This window comes from Tauraco erythrolophus, chromosome 12, assembly GCF_009769465.1.
Source record: "Tauraco erythrolophus isolate bTauEry1 chromosome 12, bTauEry1.pri, whole genome shotgun sequence".
Lineage (NCBI taxonomy): Eukaryota > Metazoa > Chordata > Aves > Musophagiformes > Musophagidae > Tauraco > Tauraco erythrolophus.
In genome coordinates, this window is record NC_141476.1 from 19,129,141 (window position 1) to 19,146,824 (window position 17,684).

At 46.8% G+C, this 17,684-nt stretch overlaps 1 protein-coding gene across 3 annotated transcripts in view; it reads left to right on the forward strand.

Annotated features, from left to right (window-relative positions):
• The window catches only part of RAD54L2 (RAD54 like 2), a 44,634-nt gene that overhangs the window by 16,710 nt on the left and 10,240 nt on the right, over positions 1-17,684 (forward strand). For 2 of the 3 annotated variants that reach the window (XM_086618822.1, XM_086618823.1), the window contains exons 3-10: positions 8,772-8,959; positions 10,397-10,536; positions 12,180-12,311; positions 13,077-13,309; positions 13,809-13,991; positions 14,267-14,400; positions 15,677-15,873; positions 16,399-16,741. In XM_086618822.1, the coding sequence (XP_086474948.1) occupies positions 8,772-8,959; positions 10,397-10,536; positions 12,180-12,311; positions 13,077-13,309; positions 13,809-13,991; positions 14,267-14,400; positions 15,677-15,873; positions 16,399-16,741 (1,550 nt within the window). Of the gene's footprint in view, positions 1-8,760; positions 8,960-10,396; positions 10,537-12,179; positions 12,312-13,076; positions 13,310-13,808; positions 13,992-14,266; positions 14,401-15,676; positions 15,874-16,398; positions 16,742-17,684 lie in introns of all 3 variants that reach the window. The other variant, XM_086618821.1, reaches the window with a different exon arrangement.

Consider the following 17,684-nt stretch of genomic DNA (forward strand, 5'->3'; position numbering starts at 1 on the left):
GAAGTGGAATGCAAATGCCAGGTATTACAATTTTGTAATTTCTCCTCTCTTATACCGTTGCCATCATGAGCAACAACAAAGGAGCACTCAGAAGCTGGAGGATGCGTTACACTGGGATTATTTCCCATGCCGCTCTTTTAAATTAGGAGTGAGTATCAGATGTCTTCTCCTCCTCTCCCTGTTAACAAGTCCTTAATGCAGCTAGGGTGAGGGTTTGAGGCAGGGATTAAAGTTTGGCTTGTGCTCGTTGTTTGTTTGCCATTTTTGGTGGCCTTGGAAGCGTGTGGCAGCAATAATCCCGTCTTTATTATTTCTCATTGCTCTGAGGGTATCCTGGTATAAAGCTAATACCACAACTCCCAGCTACCTAGTGTAAACTAATGCTTATGTAATCATTGCATAATGCAGAATGCTTGCTCCCCTACTCGTCCTCTTTTCTTAGTCCCTGAAATTTATCCCTAGAAGAGTCACGGTAGCAGCCAGCTGGATTCACTGGGCTGGGAACATGTCAAGCCCCCGTATGCATTGATTTTCTGAAGTTGGGAGGGAAAACTTTTCTTTGTTACCTAAATCAATATTTAGCCACCTTAACAGAATAGAACAATTTTTTTTTTTTAAAGTTTTGAACTATTGAGAAAATAAGTAAGGTCTGAAGGTTAAATCCGATTACTTGTGGTTTAGATCCCTATGGTAATTTTCGTAATCTGGCTGGGTTACTATGTTCTGGGTTACTAGTTAACTGGGATAACCAGAGAGGGGAGGTTTCAGTTCCCTCCTGTGTGCAGCTTGTTGAAAACGTCCCAGCACTCGGCCTGAAACACTTCCTGACTCCGGTGCAGTGGTTTTATGTAACTCGGTTGCTCTCGCACACTCCCAGCTGAAGGACAAACGTACCCCATCCCTGCTTCACACGCCGCCGTAACGGGTGTGTTTCCTGGCTTTGTTTCCCTGTCTTGGCTAATGCCCGCAGTGTCTGTGCGAGGCGGGGGGCTCGTGAGGAGGAGACAGTTTAAGTTTTAGGTTTGAGGGCTTTTATTGGGAAAAGTAATTTTGATTGTGTATCTAGAAGAGGGATGCCAGGTAGCAGCATTCTGCATTTCTCCAGTTCTTGCCATCTCAAAGCACTATGAAAATGTTTGATTTGAAATTTTCTAACCCTCCTTTGAGTGTATCGGAGCAGGAAACGGACATGGGATTGCCCAGCGCTCCGGAGTAACCATCAACCTTTCCTCCATGGTGCCTGCAAGAGGGAGGACGACCTGACGGGTGCCCCTCCTGGGCTGCGTTTCGGGGGCTTGTTCAGGGGTGAGAGCAAGGTCCTGGAGGCGCCGGGTGCAGCTGCCGCGGCGCGGGGCTGGCCAGAGTGGCTATTGGGCGGCGCGGGGTGCTGGTGGCTGCGAGCCCGTGCCATACAGCCGTTATATAAGTGCTCTTTGGTGTTTATGTAACCCGGGTCTCAGCGTCCGCAGCATCGAGGCCTGGCCAGAACAAGAGCTCTTGAGTGTTTGGGACCTGGTTCCGCTTGCATAATCCCAGGACTAGAAGATACATTGTCTGTCACCAAAGTTGGCTGTTTGATGTTCCAGTTTGCCTCTCGGCACTTCTTGGCTGCTTCCCTTCCCTTTGGGTTTTTTGGGTGGTGTCTTCCTTGCTCCTGCCCTTCACTTCTGCTGCTTTTGGTCCCGAAGGATTCCTTCAGGCCAGGAAAGAGGTTTTATTCTGCAGCATAACCCCATCAGTAACTGATATGCTGAAAGACCTCTGAAGTGAAAAAGGACCGTGCTGCCTTAGAATTTTGTCTTTTAAAGTTTTCCATTGATTGGGGCTTACTTCCTGCCCAAGAAGGAGTCTGGAGATGCGTTTGGCTTTTCTGTGTTCCTGGTCTGGCGCTCTCCCTGTGCTCTGGCCCGCAGAGCCTGTGCTGGTGCTGTTTTCTTCAGAGCTCGTTTCACATCTCCCCTCCCTGTCGCCCGGTCCTGGGCCAGGGATGCAGGCAGCCTGCCATCTCTCACCAGCGATCCGCAGGTCTCACGTAGGTGTCTTGAAGCCGCAGCGACTGATCGCTGTACAGATACCCAGAGAAATGAAAAACGTGTTACTCAGGCTTCAGGCAGCGCTATTTGTTATACCAATATGACAGTCTCTGCGTCTGGTTGTGGTGACAAGTATGAACGACAGACCCGAGGTGGTTAACTCCGAGATAAATCAGCAACAGGAATTAAGGTGTTAGAGCTGATGTTTGACAGACGAGGGGAAGCTTCCTCTGGGAGCAGGCAAGCTTTGGGGCTGGGCAGGCTCAGCCAGAAGGATGGCTTTGTGTCTGGCAGCATCGTGGCTGTGACTCAGCAGGACACCGACCATCGCAGCCGGCAGCAGAGCCGGGGCGAGAGCGATGGTGGGAATCGGTCATTCCTCTCATCGCTGGGCTGCGTTTTGTTGGAGTCGAGCGGGGCCGGCGTGCAGAGAGGAGCTGGGAGCTGCAGGTCCCGCTACTCTCGGCACATGGCACGGCCGGCCTCTTGGCCTGGGAGTTCCCTGCAGCCATGGCCCCAGCGAGGAGAGGAAGTCCACGAGGGGCACCGAGACCAGCACAGGAGTGCCCCGTGCACGCAAAAAACCACCGGTGTGGACGAAAGGCTGATCTCAGCGTGGCGCTGGCTCTCGTGTTGTCGGCGAGTGGGCGGCTGCTCACGGCTGGAGGGGGCTGAAAGGCGCCCGACACACTGGGCCCCGGCGTGCCGGCGGGGAGCGCGGCCAAGCGGGTGCTGCGACGCGGCCGGCGCGGGGGGGTAGGTGTGCCGGCTTATATAATGCTTACATAATTAGGGCTTTGTTAAGCAGTTGTGGCTGGGAGGGGCGTCCTGCCGCAGAAGACTGAGCACCATTATTTTCCGAGGAGAACAAAGTCTCGTTACTAATTAGCTGCCCCGATAGTGGCTGCGGGGGGTAGCCACAGCCCTGAGTCCCTGGAGGGGCAGCGTCCCGCTCTGTCCCCGCTGTGGGGTGGCTTTCCCAGTGCTTCGGGAGGAAGGAACGGGGCATTGATGTGTGTCAAGCCTTGGGAAGGGGCTTTGTGGCTCTCCTGGGTGTTGCAGTGGGTAGGGCCTGGAGGAAGGGAGTCTGAGCTTCCCCCTTGCTTTCTCCTACACTGTTCTCAAGGGGTTTCACAAGGAATTTCCTGCCTTTAGCCTCGGAGTGCTGAAGTGTTTTTGTAATGACACCTCTATGAGAGGGTGCTCTGAGACACCTCTCCTCCCTTCTTGCATGACATCCATGCAATAGCTTCACCAGTTGCATATAGAGAAAGAATATTCTGAAAATATTTAATTTATATTCCACAGCTGAACACAGGATGAGCCAGAGCACTCTGGCTGTTGCCAGCCTCCCAGATGATTGCTGTGCCTCAGTTAGAGAGCTGCTCTTCTTCAGGTGCCAGGTACAGTTGAACTCTGGCATCACCCACACACCTCTCCAGTGCCCAGCGCACTGGGAAAACATCACATAACCCCAGAGAACATCTTCCAGCCTGTCAGTGCCTTTGCAGTCAGGCTTGTTCTGTAGTCGCTTCTCTAGCCCTTGGCACAGTTGTAGTTCAGTGTGTCAGTGACTGCGAGTGTTGCAGCCGGAGCTGTGCAATTAGTCTTTCTTGTGCCATCCCTCAGTGCTCCTCCCATTCTTGCTTTGACAGCTCCGTACCGGCTGTAGTAGTACTAGCTAGTACTAGCTAGTGTCTGACAAGCTATTGCCCACAAACTGCATGGAAGTTCCCGGAATGCCTGCAATAGTGCTGAACTGCTCCTTGCTCTTTGTGCAGGACAAAAGAGAGTTTCCCAAAATGAGAATTAACTCCTCGCTGCTCTGGGTGCAACTGCCTTCCTCACTGTGCGTGCACATCCCTGTTTTCAGGGTAGGAAATAATGCCCAAAGACTCAGCAAAGTAGTGCTATTTGGTATCCTGAGTTTCTGTAGTGAAATGATTTTATAAATAAATAATTGTCTGGTTTTCAGTGGTATGCCTTCCCTGGAGTCATTGGAGTTATCCTGGCAGAGAAGTTGGCCTCCCAGGAGCAGGATGAACCTCTAGCTAGCCGCGTTAGCTAGCTGCTGAAGAGGCAAGGAAGTAATCATCTTACACAATGTTTTGTCTACTGAGGGGTCTCTTACACCTTCTTGTGCAACAGCCTCAAGTAAGGGACCCTCAAGTCTTGTCCTGAATGACAATTTCTATACTCCTAGGAGTGTTGGACTGTTGCTAGAGCTGTGGATGTTTGCTTGTATGTGCAATACGTACTGGGACTTATTGAGATTTGCTTTGGAGTGTGGAGATTGGATGCATCTGTAACACTGTTTCTCACACACCTCGGTATCAGGAGAAGACTGTGTTAGTTCCTGAAATCTCACACCCCAGAAAATGTACCTGCTGCTTCGTGACACTTCACAGCAACCTGAGCCCCCTTGCAGAGCAGGCTGTATGTGTCAAGAGCAATTCCCTGCTGAATCAGAGATGGTATAGAATATTTTCCAGGCTGCATCCCGTGTTGTTTTATGGGAAATTTGAGAGTGTTCTGCAAGAAGGAGGTGATGAGGTGAGTTCTGTAAGCTTGGTTGCACTAGGAGGTACCCCACTGTGGGACCAGTCTTTGGCTGTCATGCATCATGAGTCACACCTGTGTGCGGTGTTTAGGGGCAGCTCTGGCAGTCACACCACAGAGAGCATCTGAAGCAGAGTTACATGGAGCAGTCACGACTTTTCCTTGCAGAGACTTCTGAGCTGTAATACGCAAGTGTTGGTCGAGAAGCCAAACACCTCCCCCTGCTTCTATGTACAGCTGGGGTTGGGGGTTGCTGCTGCTTAGTGAGCAAAGAAAACTGGCAGTCCCTGGTCTGCAGCATAAACCAGAGCCGTGCTGTAATCGGATTGATTGGGTTTTGATAGTGCAGGCACATTTGACACCTGTAAAGTGCATGAGAAAGGATAGTGGTGGCCTTCTGGCATTCAGGGTACCTTGCAGCACAGAGTGCCTGGGTGTGCACAGGTGTCTGTAACCAAGGACTGGTGGGAACTGCTGGGGGACCTCTCAGCCAGAGCATTGTAACCCACCTGAAGGAGCAGCTGCTTGACAAGCTCGCCGTCTGCATCAGTGCTATTGCCACTACTCTCAGGAGACCCTCTTTGGAGGTCTGGTGAGCACAGTGCAAAACATACAACAGAGCTAGTGTGAACCTAGCAGCTGGCATTCCAGCTGGTGCTCAATGCCCACAGTGTATAAGCATGGGAAGGATTTACATCCTTGTCGAAGACCACGACTGACCCATGGTTGTCTTCTGCTGTGTGGACGTGGACCTGCTCTTTCGCCCAGCTCTGCTTGGGCATATGTGCCTGATCTCCCTGTGTGAGTCTGTGCTGGATTGTTACGCACAGGCTGGTGGCAATGCTTTTCTCGTGGAGGCAGTGTGGATAACTGCCCCTATCTTTGGGCAGCCTGGTGTAGTGGAGGGTTTTCCTGCCCATGGCAGGGGGATTGGAACTAGGTGATCTTTGAGGTCCCTTCCAACCCTAACCATTCTATGATTCTATGATCTTCCTAGAGTGCAACAGCTTAGGCATGATCAGGCAATTGTCAACATGCAAACATGGCTGGCAAATTTTTGTGTTGTGTAAAAAGCAACCTGCATAGCCACGTTCAGAGTAGCACGTTGAGCTCCTGTTACAAAACCATAATTGCATTTCTGTTGTAGATGTAGGCTTGGCAGAATTGGGGCAGGAATTATTCCATCGATTACCTGATGGGACCTGTTCAGCAAGGCTGTTCCCACACTCCCTCCAACCCAAGGACCGAACCTGTTCTTGTACAAAATAGATTTTTGTGCATGTAGTTATTGTTTCTTAATGTGTTTCTGTCCCAGTGTGGGTCCCAGTTACACAGCTTGGAGCTCACCACGCTGGAGTGCAGCCACATGGCTGCAGTGGTGAGCCTCACTTTTCATATGCAGTAAGATTTAGACTGTGTACACAATCAGGAGTTTAATACAAAACAGCAACAAAACAATTCCTGCCAGCTCGTGCCATAGGTGCGGTGGGAGCTGTTGCGTGGTAAGATGGAAGTGACTTGTGATTTTATCATTGTGTTAGTTAAGCTTTGTTAAAAGCAGCTTTATTGGTCGTAGTAGCAAGGATGGGGCCAGCCTCTGGAAGCCGGCTGTCCTCTGAATCCCACTGCGGCTGAATCAGTGGGATGTTTGGGAATGTCGCTAGTGTAGAAGAGATCTCAGTGTCTAGATGCATATGTGTCAGGAATGTGGGCTGAGGCACAGATTGTGTTCCTCACCTCAGAACTTGTACTGGCAGGACAAACACCAGCCTGAGCAGACGTGGCTGTGGTGGATGAGGGCCTGTGCTCAGTACAGGGCCAAATTTATCGTCAGATTTTAGTCTCCAGGCTTCTCCTCAGATGAGAATTACTTTTTAAACAAACCCTGCGTGATCCAGCTGTGTCTATGTTTCACCAGAGCTTGTATTACACATGATGAGGAGGAAAGAAAAGCAAACTGCAGAGGTGGAATGAGTCTACATAGGGAGTGCACAACAAATACGAAAACAGACAGAGGAGACACGTAATGGCCTCACTTTTGGGCTACTGAGCCGTTGGGTTTTGTTAGCATCACCCTCGTCCCGAAGGCACCCTTTCCCGCCACAGTGCGAGTGGCAGTGCCACCGCCGAAGGAGGTGACGTGGGTAATCGCTGGGGTGTGGGGAGAGAAGTGCTTCCTCTTCCAAACAAGCATGACTTTGTGCTCTCCGATGCCTTCTCAAGTTCCCCTGGGCCCAGGGTGAGATGGCAGCAGTGTAACCACGGCAGTGTTTGTCTCCGGGATAGTCACTGGTTTAGTGACTCATCCCGCAGAATGCGATCACGTGTGCGGCCTCCCTGCTTCCCTTTGCCCTATTTCATCCAATCTTTTGATGTAGTTATATAACCAGGAGTCAAGAGGGGTGGGGGGAAGGAAACAGTGCTGAAGAACTGCAGGTAATGTGACGAAAATGTCTCTGTAGCTCAAATAGCAGAGCTGTTGTCTTGGAAGCCTGGGAAACTGGGTTTATTCTCAGCACAGTTCTCTGTCTGAAAGTGAATGTGATGCGTGATGTCTGAGCTTGTAAGTTTAAGAAGGCATGGTGGGAAGACAGGGCTCCAAGACCTTGACGGTGGTAGGAGACCTACCGTGATTGTAGCAGTGAACTCCTTTGCCTTTATCTTCACATGCCACGTAACTCTTTCCCTGCATTCATTGTGAGATCTGTTTCATCCCATAAGTTGTGGATACCTGTTTTTCCAGTATGTGTAGGACTTGCTGGGACTGATATTCACAGAAATGTTTGAGCTGCTCTGCTGGTATTGGCCCATGGTGGGGTGAGCCCTGAGGTCCTCAACGGATTCTGACACAGGCTTTGAGCAAGTGCTGAGGCAGGTCTGGTGGGATGTCTGGAGAGGCAGCTTGCAAAGTTGGTGCTTTTGACCAAGGTGTGAATCTAGTTCTTGTCATCTTGATTTTAAGAGGTGATATTGGTGGTAAGGTTAATTTAATAGACATATTTACATGGCAACTGTAGAGATGCCTGTGCGTGCAATGTGCTGTACTGAAGCATCCTTCATTTCAGCTCCCAGCTTTTGGAGAAGGGATGCTCTTTGTCTCCAGGTCCCACGGAGTCACAGTGTGATGCTTGTTGGTTCTGTATTGCTTCATCTGCTGCGTTTTTCTGTGCTGATGTCGTCTTTCCTTCTTTCCTTCAAAGTTCTGTCCAAGTGTCGTTTCAGTACAGTCATTAGCTCAGATACACAGTATGAGCGAGAAAGCTGATTACAAGACGAGGTTCACGGTATCTCTTTGCCTGACACAAGGGGACAAGATGCTTCAAAGAAGCTATTACAAAGCTTGTCAGAAACAGTTTACTTTGAGAAGCTTTTGAACAGAAACATTTCCTTTCTGTGCTCTGCAAGCATTATCTTGGTCATTGGCAGCCTGTTGAAAAGCAACGTGTCACACAGAACGAGGTGTCGTTTCACATAGTGCTTTGAGACTGAAAGCCATTAATGCAAGTCTGAAAATAGGAGAATGTAGGGAAAAGGGAGTGCATGTGGTTTATGATGTGGAAAGAGTATTGCCAGTTACTTTTTGTTTTTAAAAAAGCATGCCAGAAGTTACCATTTAAATCATGAGAGTGGAGCCTGGTGATAAAACCACTGGGCTGCCTGCTAAGCCGTGCCCCAGTGCTTGAACTAAACAACCTCCTGCATGGTGTGTTCTGTAAACTTGGAAGATGGTTGCACAGGTGTCATATAAATGAAAATTTCTGCCCCACTTGAATACCATGAAACAAAGAAAAAGAGATTTGAGTTCCTTGTTTTAATCAGCTCATTGGGCCTCTGTAGGAAAACCAGCCCTTGGGGGCAGCAAGTGCTCTATGTGGACTGAGATAATTTTGCCCTCTTTTCTTGGCAGGACTCTTTTGGGCTGTGTTGAGTGGTGTTAGCCTTGGCTTTCACTGGGAACAGACCTTTCTCCATGAAACTTTTTAACACTCTTTGAGTGGCACTGTCAGAAAGGACGCTGGGTTTGACCTTCAGAGAAACATGATTGCAAATGAGCAAGAATAAGAATTATTGATTCCTGTTCAGCTCAAATCGTGATGAATGCTCGGGTAAAAGCCAGCTGCCAGCCTGGCATGGTTGTTCTGATGTCATCACCTCCTTGTCTTTTCAGACCAGCCCCAGGAAGCCGTGTTCAGCGGTGACCATGTTGAGCACGCAGAGGATGGAGAATGGCAGCGCTCTACTTCAACTACCTCATCTCAGAGTGAGCGGGCAGAGCGACTCTTGCAGAACCAGCACAAGAGCCTGGCCTCTGAGGACACCAAAAAGAAGAGGGCTCAGAAACCGTCTCACATGCGGAGGAACATAAGGTAAGGAGCAGCAGGACAGAAAGAGTTAGGGTCCTATATAGCCTTTTTGGTAAAAATGGAGTCTCTGGACTTTGCTTCTGAGCTACATTTTGCCACTGCTGGCAAACCAGATGGTTTTTCTTTTCCAAAACCTTAGGATTTCACCAGTGGGAGTAGTATGATCTCAGACTAGATATGCTGCATGTGGGTGCAGACTCGTTTGGTATTTCAGAAGAGTGACTATTTGGTTATGGAATATATTGCAAAAATTGCAAACTTGCTGCTGGCTTTTAAGACATGTAATTAGAAACCAGCACCACCATTAAGTGAATATCCAGCTTCACATATCTTCTGATGAGGTTCCTATTGCAAACAGCCTAAAATATAGTCCTTCCTTCTGCTATCCTGGGTACTTGTTGGCAGGAATGCTGATGCTGTGACTGGTGACCGAAACATTGGAAATCGGTCTCACCTGAATTTTATAAAGCAGTGATTGCTTGATTGTGTAGGTCACCACATATATTCTGGCACAGGTTGTGAAGTGGTAATTCACTATGAAATGTTGTTCAAGGGGATCTAAAATGCTCAGAAGAGTTGTAATGGAGCAGGAACTCCTGTGGCAGCAACTCTTTTGCCCTGTATGTTATGTGCTGGTGGTCTTTGGTTCATATTTAAGCTTGTACAGATGGATTTTCTTAAAGCCGAAGGAATGAGCATTGAGTAGGCTTTGGAAACTGGGACTTCATTAGGATGGACGAGATGTCCCTGCAGTGTGGGGGTGGGTGGATTTAAAGGTTAGTTTGAGGGAGCTGTATTTTACCACTGCTTGTACTGCACCTCTCCTCTGGCAAAAGAGCCTTCCTTTCCAGGGCTGCACCTGTGAAACTGAAGGGAGGGAAGAACAACTTTTGGGAGTAATGAAGTTACCTGTAAAAGCAAGGTGCTTTGAGAGCATCCTTTGAAACAATTGTTAAAGCCATTCGAGTTCCTAATTCCTGAGAATACTATGTCAGATGAGAAGAAGGGTGATGACTTTTTGTAGGGGAATTGATGCCTTTTCTTCTCATATATCTTCTTTGCATGACTCTTGCATTTTCTGTTTATAGATGGCATAACAATAAATAACGTCCTTTCACAAAGAGGAACTAGTCTCTGATAACCTAGCTTAGGTATATACTTACCCACTCACATTTTTCCTCTTTTCATTATTTTGCTTCTGTCAGACTTTTGTCTTTCCTTGAGTAATAGTAGTGTTACCTGTAGTTGGGAAGCACAGTCTTGAAATAGCTGTAGAATTTATCTGTAGCTTTTGGCGATGATGTTCCTAGTCTGTGTATCTGACAGTCTACCTGGAGCTTGTCAATCATCTTTTCAGCCGGCCGTACAGCCATCCAGGTTTTTGGAAGAAATTGTTCGAATGTAACCAAATCGCGTTTCTCTGTTTGCTCCTGTGTTCAGAAAGCTGTTGCGTGAGGACCAACTGGAAGCCGTGACAAAAGCAGCCCAGCAGGAAGAGTTAGAGAGAAGGAAACGGCTAGAGCAGCAGCGGAAGGATTATCCAGCCACTATCCCAACTGTACCCCTAGAGTTTCTTCCTGGTAAGCAGTGGGAGATACCAACTGAAGAAAGATTTTTTTATTTTTTTTTTTTAAGGATAGAAGCTGAATGAAAAAGAAGGTAGTGCCATAATTGTCTGTGATAGGACAAGGGCTAATGGTTTTAAACTAAAAGAAGGTAGATTCAGACTAGATATAAAGAAGAAATTTTTTACGAGGAGGGTGGTGAAACACTTCAGCAGGTTGCCCAGAGCAGTGGTAGATGCCCCGTCCCTGGAAACATTCAAGGTCAGGATGGACAGGGCTCTGAGCACCCTGATCTACTTGAAGATGTCCCTGCTTATGGTAGGGGGGTTGGACTAGATGACCTTTAAGGTCCTTTCCAACCCAGAGCATTCTATGATTCTACGCTGCGCTTGGACTTCCAAGCATAAACTCTTGAAACAACCGTTCCAGACCACTTGTTGGTTCAGTGTAGTCAGTTCCACTTCTGAGCTAGTTCAGAATCCGGATGCTGTGTCTCCATGGTGAATATTGCCAGGTAGCTTTTGCTGAAGATCTTTTGACAAGTTAATTGTGCGTAAGCAGGATACTGGGACAGGTCTCTCTTGTCTTTCCAAGTGTCATGGAAACTTAAATGAACATACTTGACAGAAATGCCAGGTCCTTGGTCCAGATCATATTTGTACTGTAAATGGTCTTGTAACACATGGGTCTGGTACTAGGGATAGGGGAACAATAAACTGGGTGTACATATATTCATGATGTTAGACTAGGTGCACATATGTTCATGATGTAACCTTGTCCTTTCTTGCATGTTTCAGCAAGCAGTGAAATAACAGGCAGTATAAATGGTTATGTCTTCTGGTGAATATGTCATCTTGCATTGTCTTCTAACCTGGATCATTTCAGTGATCTAGTTCATAGCACAGTCTCTCAGACTGGTGTAAAGGGCAGAGAAGTGCAGTTGAAAGTTGTGTTGGGGGTGAGGAGTTCTTGAGTCGACTTTGCCTCTTGAGAAAGTGTATATTCTCCCTTAAGTGCAAGTGTTCAAAACGTTTTTACATGAGGGGGGAAGGAAAAAGAGCTAATTAAAGCACTTTAACCATTGCGGAGTAGGTTGCAGCCCCAGAACAACATCGTTGCTTGCTGAGTCACTGCAGCCGTGCTTATTTGTCCCTGTTAGCTAGCCTCTCTCCCCACATGGCAATACTTAAACATACAAACAAATGGTCTTGATCAGCAAAAGTTGTTTATGGTATGTGGGATATAATTATTACAGTGTCCCCTCTAACAAAGGACAGTTATCATCCCTTCAGCAGTTGGTACTTTCTCTGCTGAATGAAAAACACCTTTTACTTCTGAGATCCCCCCAAAAACAGAATTATGAAAAAAAAAAAAAGGGTCTTCAGCATGTTGCATGGTCAGTGTGCCCCAGCCAGGGCATTCAATCGAGAGGGTGCCGTCAGCAATGGACTATTGTTTCAGTATATTGAGAAAGGAGGAGATTGTGACCCAGGAAGCTGAGTCATACCAGTATTGTAGACAGTGAGAGTCTGTTATGGAAAATTCCAGGGCTAAGTTATTGGAGCAAAAGTGGAAGGAAATACTGTCTGGTTTCTGAACAGTTTTGTCTCCTTCCCCATTATTATGAATTACTTATTGTTTGCAATTTATGTTTGTAGAGGACATCGTTTTCAGAACAGCAGAGGCTACCCAGCTCCCCCCTCAGGTCCTGGCCGAGGAGGTGATCTGCCTAGACAGTACCAGCAGTGGCAGTGAAGATGATGCTAAAGGAAAAAATAGCATTAAAGATGGTAAGTGACCCATTGCCTCAGCCTGGTCTTCTCACAATATGCTGTTTGTTTAGTCACAAGCCTCTTATTTTCATCTAGTCAGGTCTCCAGTAATGAGTTAACTTGAGATATTTGTAGGCCTATTGATTTCCAAATGTATGGCCTTTGAGTCCTAAACTGACATTTGTGACCTGGCCTGTCAGGCACTTTTGCAAACTTGTGTTTATTTCTGTTTTATAAACGTATTTAATTTTGTTTGGTGTTCTGCTGAAAAACGCTTACATGAGATGTGGCATCATCTGCGATGTATGAAAGGAGCATCTGAGTATTCAGATCTGCAACTGAAAGTGGTTTTCACGTCCCTTGTCCCAAATGGATCTAACCTGACTCCTTTATACCACTCCGGTAGAGTACTTCTGCCTGAGTTCCTTGATGATCCTTAGACTTTGTATCAACGGATAAAATGCATGTCTGGGTATGGGAACTAGGAGGACATACGGAGGAGAACATAAAACACTACAGAAACTACCTCATCCTCTGTTTGGATCAGCCCAAATTAACGTTCTCTGAAACACGGGGAAACTCATGGTTTTATATGCTGGCCTGAGGGGCCTGGTGTGTGCCTGTATTGTGCCTGCTTGTTCACAGTAGGTCATTAGGCCGGTGTGGAATTGCAAAAGGCAGTAGCTTTACTTCCAAGATATGAGTTTTTTTCCCATGCATGATAAACCCCGATGTCAAGTTAACCTTTGCCCTTATTGTCTCCTGTTCTGGGTTACTTTACAGAAGTGATTGAGCTGAGTTCAGGAGAGGATGATGCCCTCCAAATTGTGGACAGCAGTGACTCTGGCAATGAAGACGAGGAGGATGGCAGTGAAGAGAGCAGTGGCTCTCATGTGAATGATGCCTTAAATCAGTCAGATGCTCTGGGGCAAGTCATTGTCAATATCAATCATCCACCAAACGAGGAGGACATTTTCCTGGCTCCCCAGCTTGCACATGCAGTAAAACCTCATCAGGTAGGCATTATTAGCCTTGAAAATGCAATGAATTGAGGAAAGCCTACCTTGTAATCTCAGCAGAACTTCTTTGGTGAGTTCTGTGACCTGTCTGGTTGTGGTGGTGGCAGTTGTGAACAGTGAAATGATAAGGGCAAATTAAAGGAAGGCCCAGGCTATGTATAAATTTCACTGTTGTTATCATCAGACCTTTGTATATTTAGATGAACATTTTCAAAATAAAATTATATTTATAAATGAACTTATCAGCCCCACTTCAGATTCTCTGGCTACAGATGAATTTTGATTTCTTGTTATAGTCTCAGGAAGTTTTATAAGTATCTAAAAATCCTAACTTTCTGAGCCTTCCCTAGATTAGAGTAGGGTAATGAACTTGAAACATCCCCTGTATATTTTCGTGGTTTATGCAATCCTAGTCTGTTTACCATTCTGTAAATGCATACCCATCTTGTTTTTTTTTCTTCTACCATTCTAATACCTTTTCTACTTTTCTCTCTAGATTGGTGGGATCCGATTCCTATATGACAACTTGGTCGAATCCTTGGAGAGATTTAAAACCAGCAGTGGGTTTGGGTGTATTTTAGCACATAGCATGGGCCTGGGCAAGACCATACAGGTCATCTCTTTCTTGGATGTACTGTTTCGGCACACAGAGGCAAAGACTGTTCTTGCCATTGTACCTGTAAGTAGACACGTGAAGGACTGCCTGAGGGGCTTTCTTGCACTACTTCTTTCTTTGCGTAGAGAAGATTGATTAGTGTCCCATCTCATGTCAAGCTCTATCACACCCTTGCTGCACTTCTCCCTCTCTCATCCTCTGTGGCCCTGAGCTTGCATGCTGTGGTCTGCTCCTTCTGTCTGAGCACAGCTGGATGTCATTCCCTATTCTCATTTTTACTCTTAAAATCTCAAGTGACTCATTTGGGTTTTTAATCTTTCCATGGCTAACTTTTTCAGGTGAATACGCTCCAAAACTGGCTAGCAGAATTTAACATGTGGCTCCCAGCACCTGAAAACCTTCCTGCTGATTATAACTCCAAAGAGGTCCAGCCCCGCACCTTCAAAGTCCACATCCTGAATGATGAACACAAGTAGGTGCCAGTAAAAACCCTTCTGAGCTCATGGACTGCTTCTTATGGAACTGTTATCAGAATTGCTATTGCAAACTGTTTAGTTTGGGCTAATTCTTTGCCGTTAACTCACAGATCTTTCTTACTCTGTATTCATTGTGGATGCCATCTTTAGGGGAGCATTTTGGTACCTGCGAGAGATTTACTGTCTCTTTCATTCAATAGTTGTATCCTGTACTTCCTTCTCACACTGCTGACGCACTTTTCTGTTCTTCCATGTATGCTGAGATCAGGAACCCAGTTCCAGAGACAGAGCTACTTCTGCAGAGAGGAGCTGAAGTGCTGTGGTTTGTTTCTGGTGGTACACTGCTAGTCTTGGGAGTCCTGAGGCATGTGCCCCTTATACTATGTGTCTCTTGTATTTTAAATGTGGGTTGGGTTTTTTTGCCTGGATTTTTCACACATTTAGAGATTCCTCTACCTGACACTGTGACTTTCTGTGAATTGTGTTGTCTTTGAGGGATTCTGGCAAATTATGCAAAGCCTCCTTGTCCAGAAAGGAGAGATCAGAGATTGCAGTTACAGCCTGGTGTGGAGTGTGTTCTTGACTCGTGGATCTCTGCTTCTTTCTGGGTCGTTTTTTGTGCATGGATCAGGACAGTGTAGTGATCCTAGAGAACTCTCAGTTCGTCAGCTATGTTTGTAAACCTATCTATCTGTTTGAAGTCTTTACTTTCTGGGTGGAACGTCCTTTGAATCTGCTGATGCTATTCCAGCCATGTGTTATGGAAATTGGATGGGATCTGGTGTGCTCTGGGAGGATTGAGTGAGGACAGTATCTTGATCTCAACCAATTCTGAGTAGACTGGCAGGGAAGGAATAATTGAGGGACACTCGCATCGGAAGAGACAACAACAAGGGATAAACGACTAGACAATAAGAACCACGTACGTTAGCAGCTCATTCTGAAAATGGTTTTTGCAGAGGCCGTCTCTTCAACAGCTCTTTAAAAAGGATGCGCTCAAGTTTGATATGCTTTTGTACATGACAAGCTTCTACAGCTCAATTCCTGTAAGGATTTGTCATTCTCAGCCGTGCTACCCATGGCACATAAAAGGCTTTTTTCTTTTCTTCTGTTCCAGATTGTCTCCTAAAGAAACTTCGCTGTATTCCTCTGTCTGGTTTGATGCAAGAAAGTGCTTTAATTGAACAGGGCTTTTTTCTCAGTGGACTCCAGTCCAGTGGTTTGAACTGGAACTGGAGAGAAAGCTTACATTTTATTTTGTTTGTTTTGTAGGACAACAGCTGCACGTGCAAAGGTGGTGAATGACTGGGTGATAGAGGGTGGTGTGCTGCTGATGGGATATGAGATGTACCGTCTCCTCTCACTGAAGAAGTCCTTTGCTACTGGCAGGAAGAAGAAAACAAAGAAACAAGCTGGCCCTGTCATTATTGACTTGGATGAGGAGGACCGGCAGCAAGAGCTTCTGAAAGGTAAGAGGCCAGTCTTTGAGAGTGTGATCCCGTTGTCCAGCTGACTATCAACTCTTGCAGCACAGGAAAACAACCTATAACTTGCTTTTAGCACTTCTGACATGATCAAACTTTGACAGGCAGGGATTGTGTCTTTGGAGACAGAAGATTATTGAGCTTTGGTTGAGTCTTTCATTTCTTGCAATAGCTGCAAGTAAGCGTGGAAGTCAGTACACCAAACCTGGGGATTTGTCTGTGTGAGATTTGCCAGTCTGATCTGATGCAAGACACCCAACTTGAGGCAATGCGGGTCATTGAGCAGACATCAAGGGACAGTCGTGTCTGGCCATTACCACATTATGCTATATCAGAGCTAGTGTCTAGTCACGTTTTATTTCCTGAATCAGCCTTGCTCTCTGCTGCCCATGAATACTGCTTTTTTTTTTTTCAGAACTACCCCTTTCTTTTTGTGAAGTTGGTGACCATATAAAACCAAAACTTTGTCTTATTCATCTCTAACTAACACTTAATGTTCCTTGTCCTCAGGGATTGAGAAAGCTTTGTCTCGCCCTGGCCCAGATGTGGTTATTTGTGATGAGGGACACCGGATAAAGAACTGCCATGCCAGCACTTCGCAGGCCCTGAAGAACATCCGCTCCCGCCGGCGGGTGGTGCTGACTGGCTACCCGCTCCAGAACAACCTCATTGAGTATTGGTGCATGGTAGACTTTGTCCGACCTGACTTTCTAGGCTCACGGCAGGAATTCAGCAACATGTTTGAGCGCCCTATCCTGAACGGGCAGTGTATTGACAGCACCCCTCAAGATGTCCGTCTCATGAGGTATCGCAGTCATGTCCTGCATAGCCTGCTGGAAGGCTTTGTGCAGCGGTGAGTCCAAAAGGAGTTCTTAACAGCTTAGTCCATGCAAACAGCTCCTTCATCCCAAATTAGCCTGCTTGTTTCCTGAGTTTGTGCAATACAGCTAATCATGCTGCCTTATAGAATCATAAAATAACTTAAGTTGGAAAACTTAAGATCATCGAGTCCAACCATTAACCTAACACTACCAAGTCCACCACTAACTCATGTCTCGAAGTGCCACATCTACATGTCTTTTCAATGCCTCCAGGGATGGTGACTCAACCACTTCCCTGGGCAGCCTATTCCAATGCTTGGCAACCCCTTTGGTGAAGAAATTTTTCCTAATAATGGCCTTGAGGCCATTTCCTCCATCCTTTCTATCACTTGTAACCTGCGAAGAGACCAACAACCACCTCATTACAACATCCTTTCAGGTAGTTGTAGAGGGCAATAAGGTCTCCCCTCGGCCTCCTTTCCTCTAGACTAAAAAGCCCCAGTTCCCTCAGATGGTCCTTACAGGACTTGCTCTCCAGACCCTTCACCAGCTTCGTTGCCCTTCTTTGGACACGTTCCAGCACCTCAATGTCTTTCTTGCAGTGAGGGGCTTAAAACTGAACAGGGGGACAATCGCTTCACTAGTCCTGCTGGCCACACTATTTCTGATACAAGCCAGGATGCTATTGGCCTTCTTGGCTACTTGGGAACACTGCTGGCTCATGTTCAGCCAGCTGTTGACCGACACCCCCAGGTCCTTTTCTGCCAGGCAGCTTTCCAGCCACTCTTCCCCAAGCCTGTAGTGTTGCATGAGGTTGTTATGACCCAAGTGCAGGACCCAGCACTTAGCCTTGTTGAATCTCATACGTTGACCTTGGCCCATTGATCCGGCTTCTTAGGCTTGAGTTTTAAACAGGTACGTTATCTGTCTTTGTGGGAGGATTTAAGCATACAGAGAAAACCACAGAGGAGATTC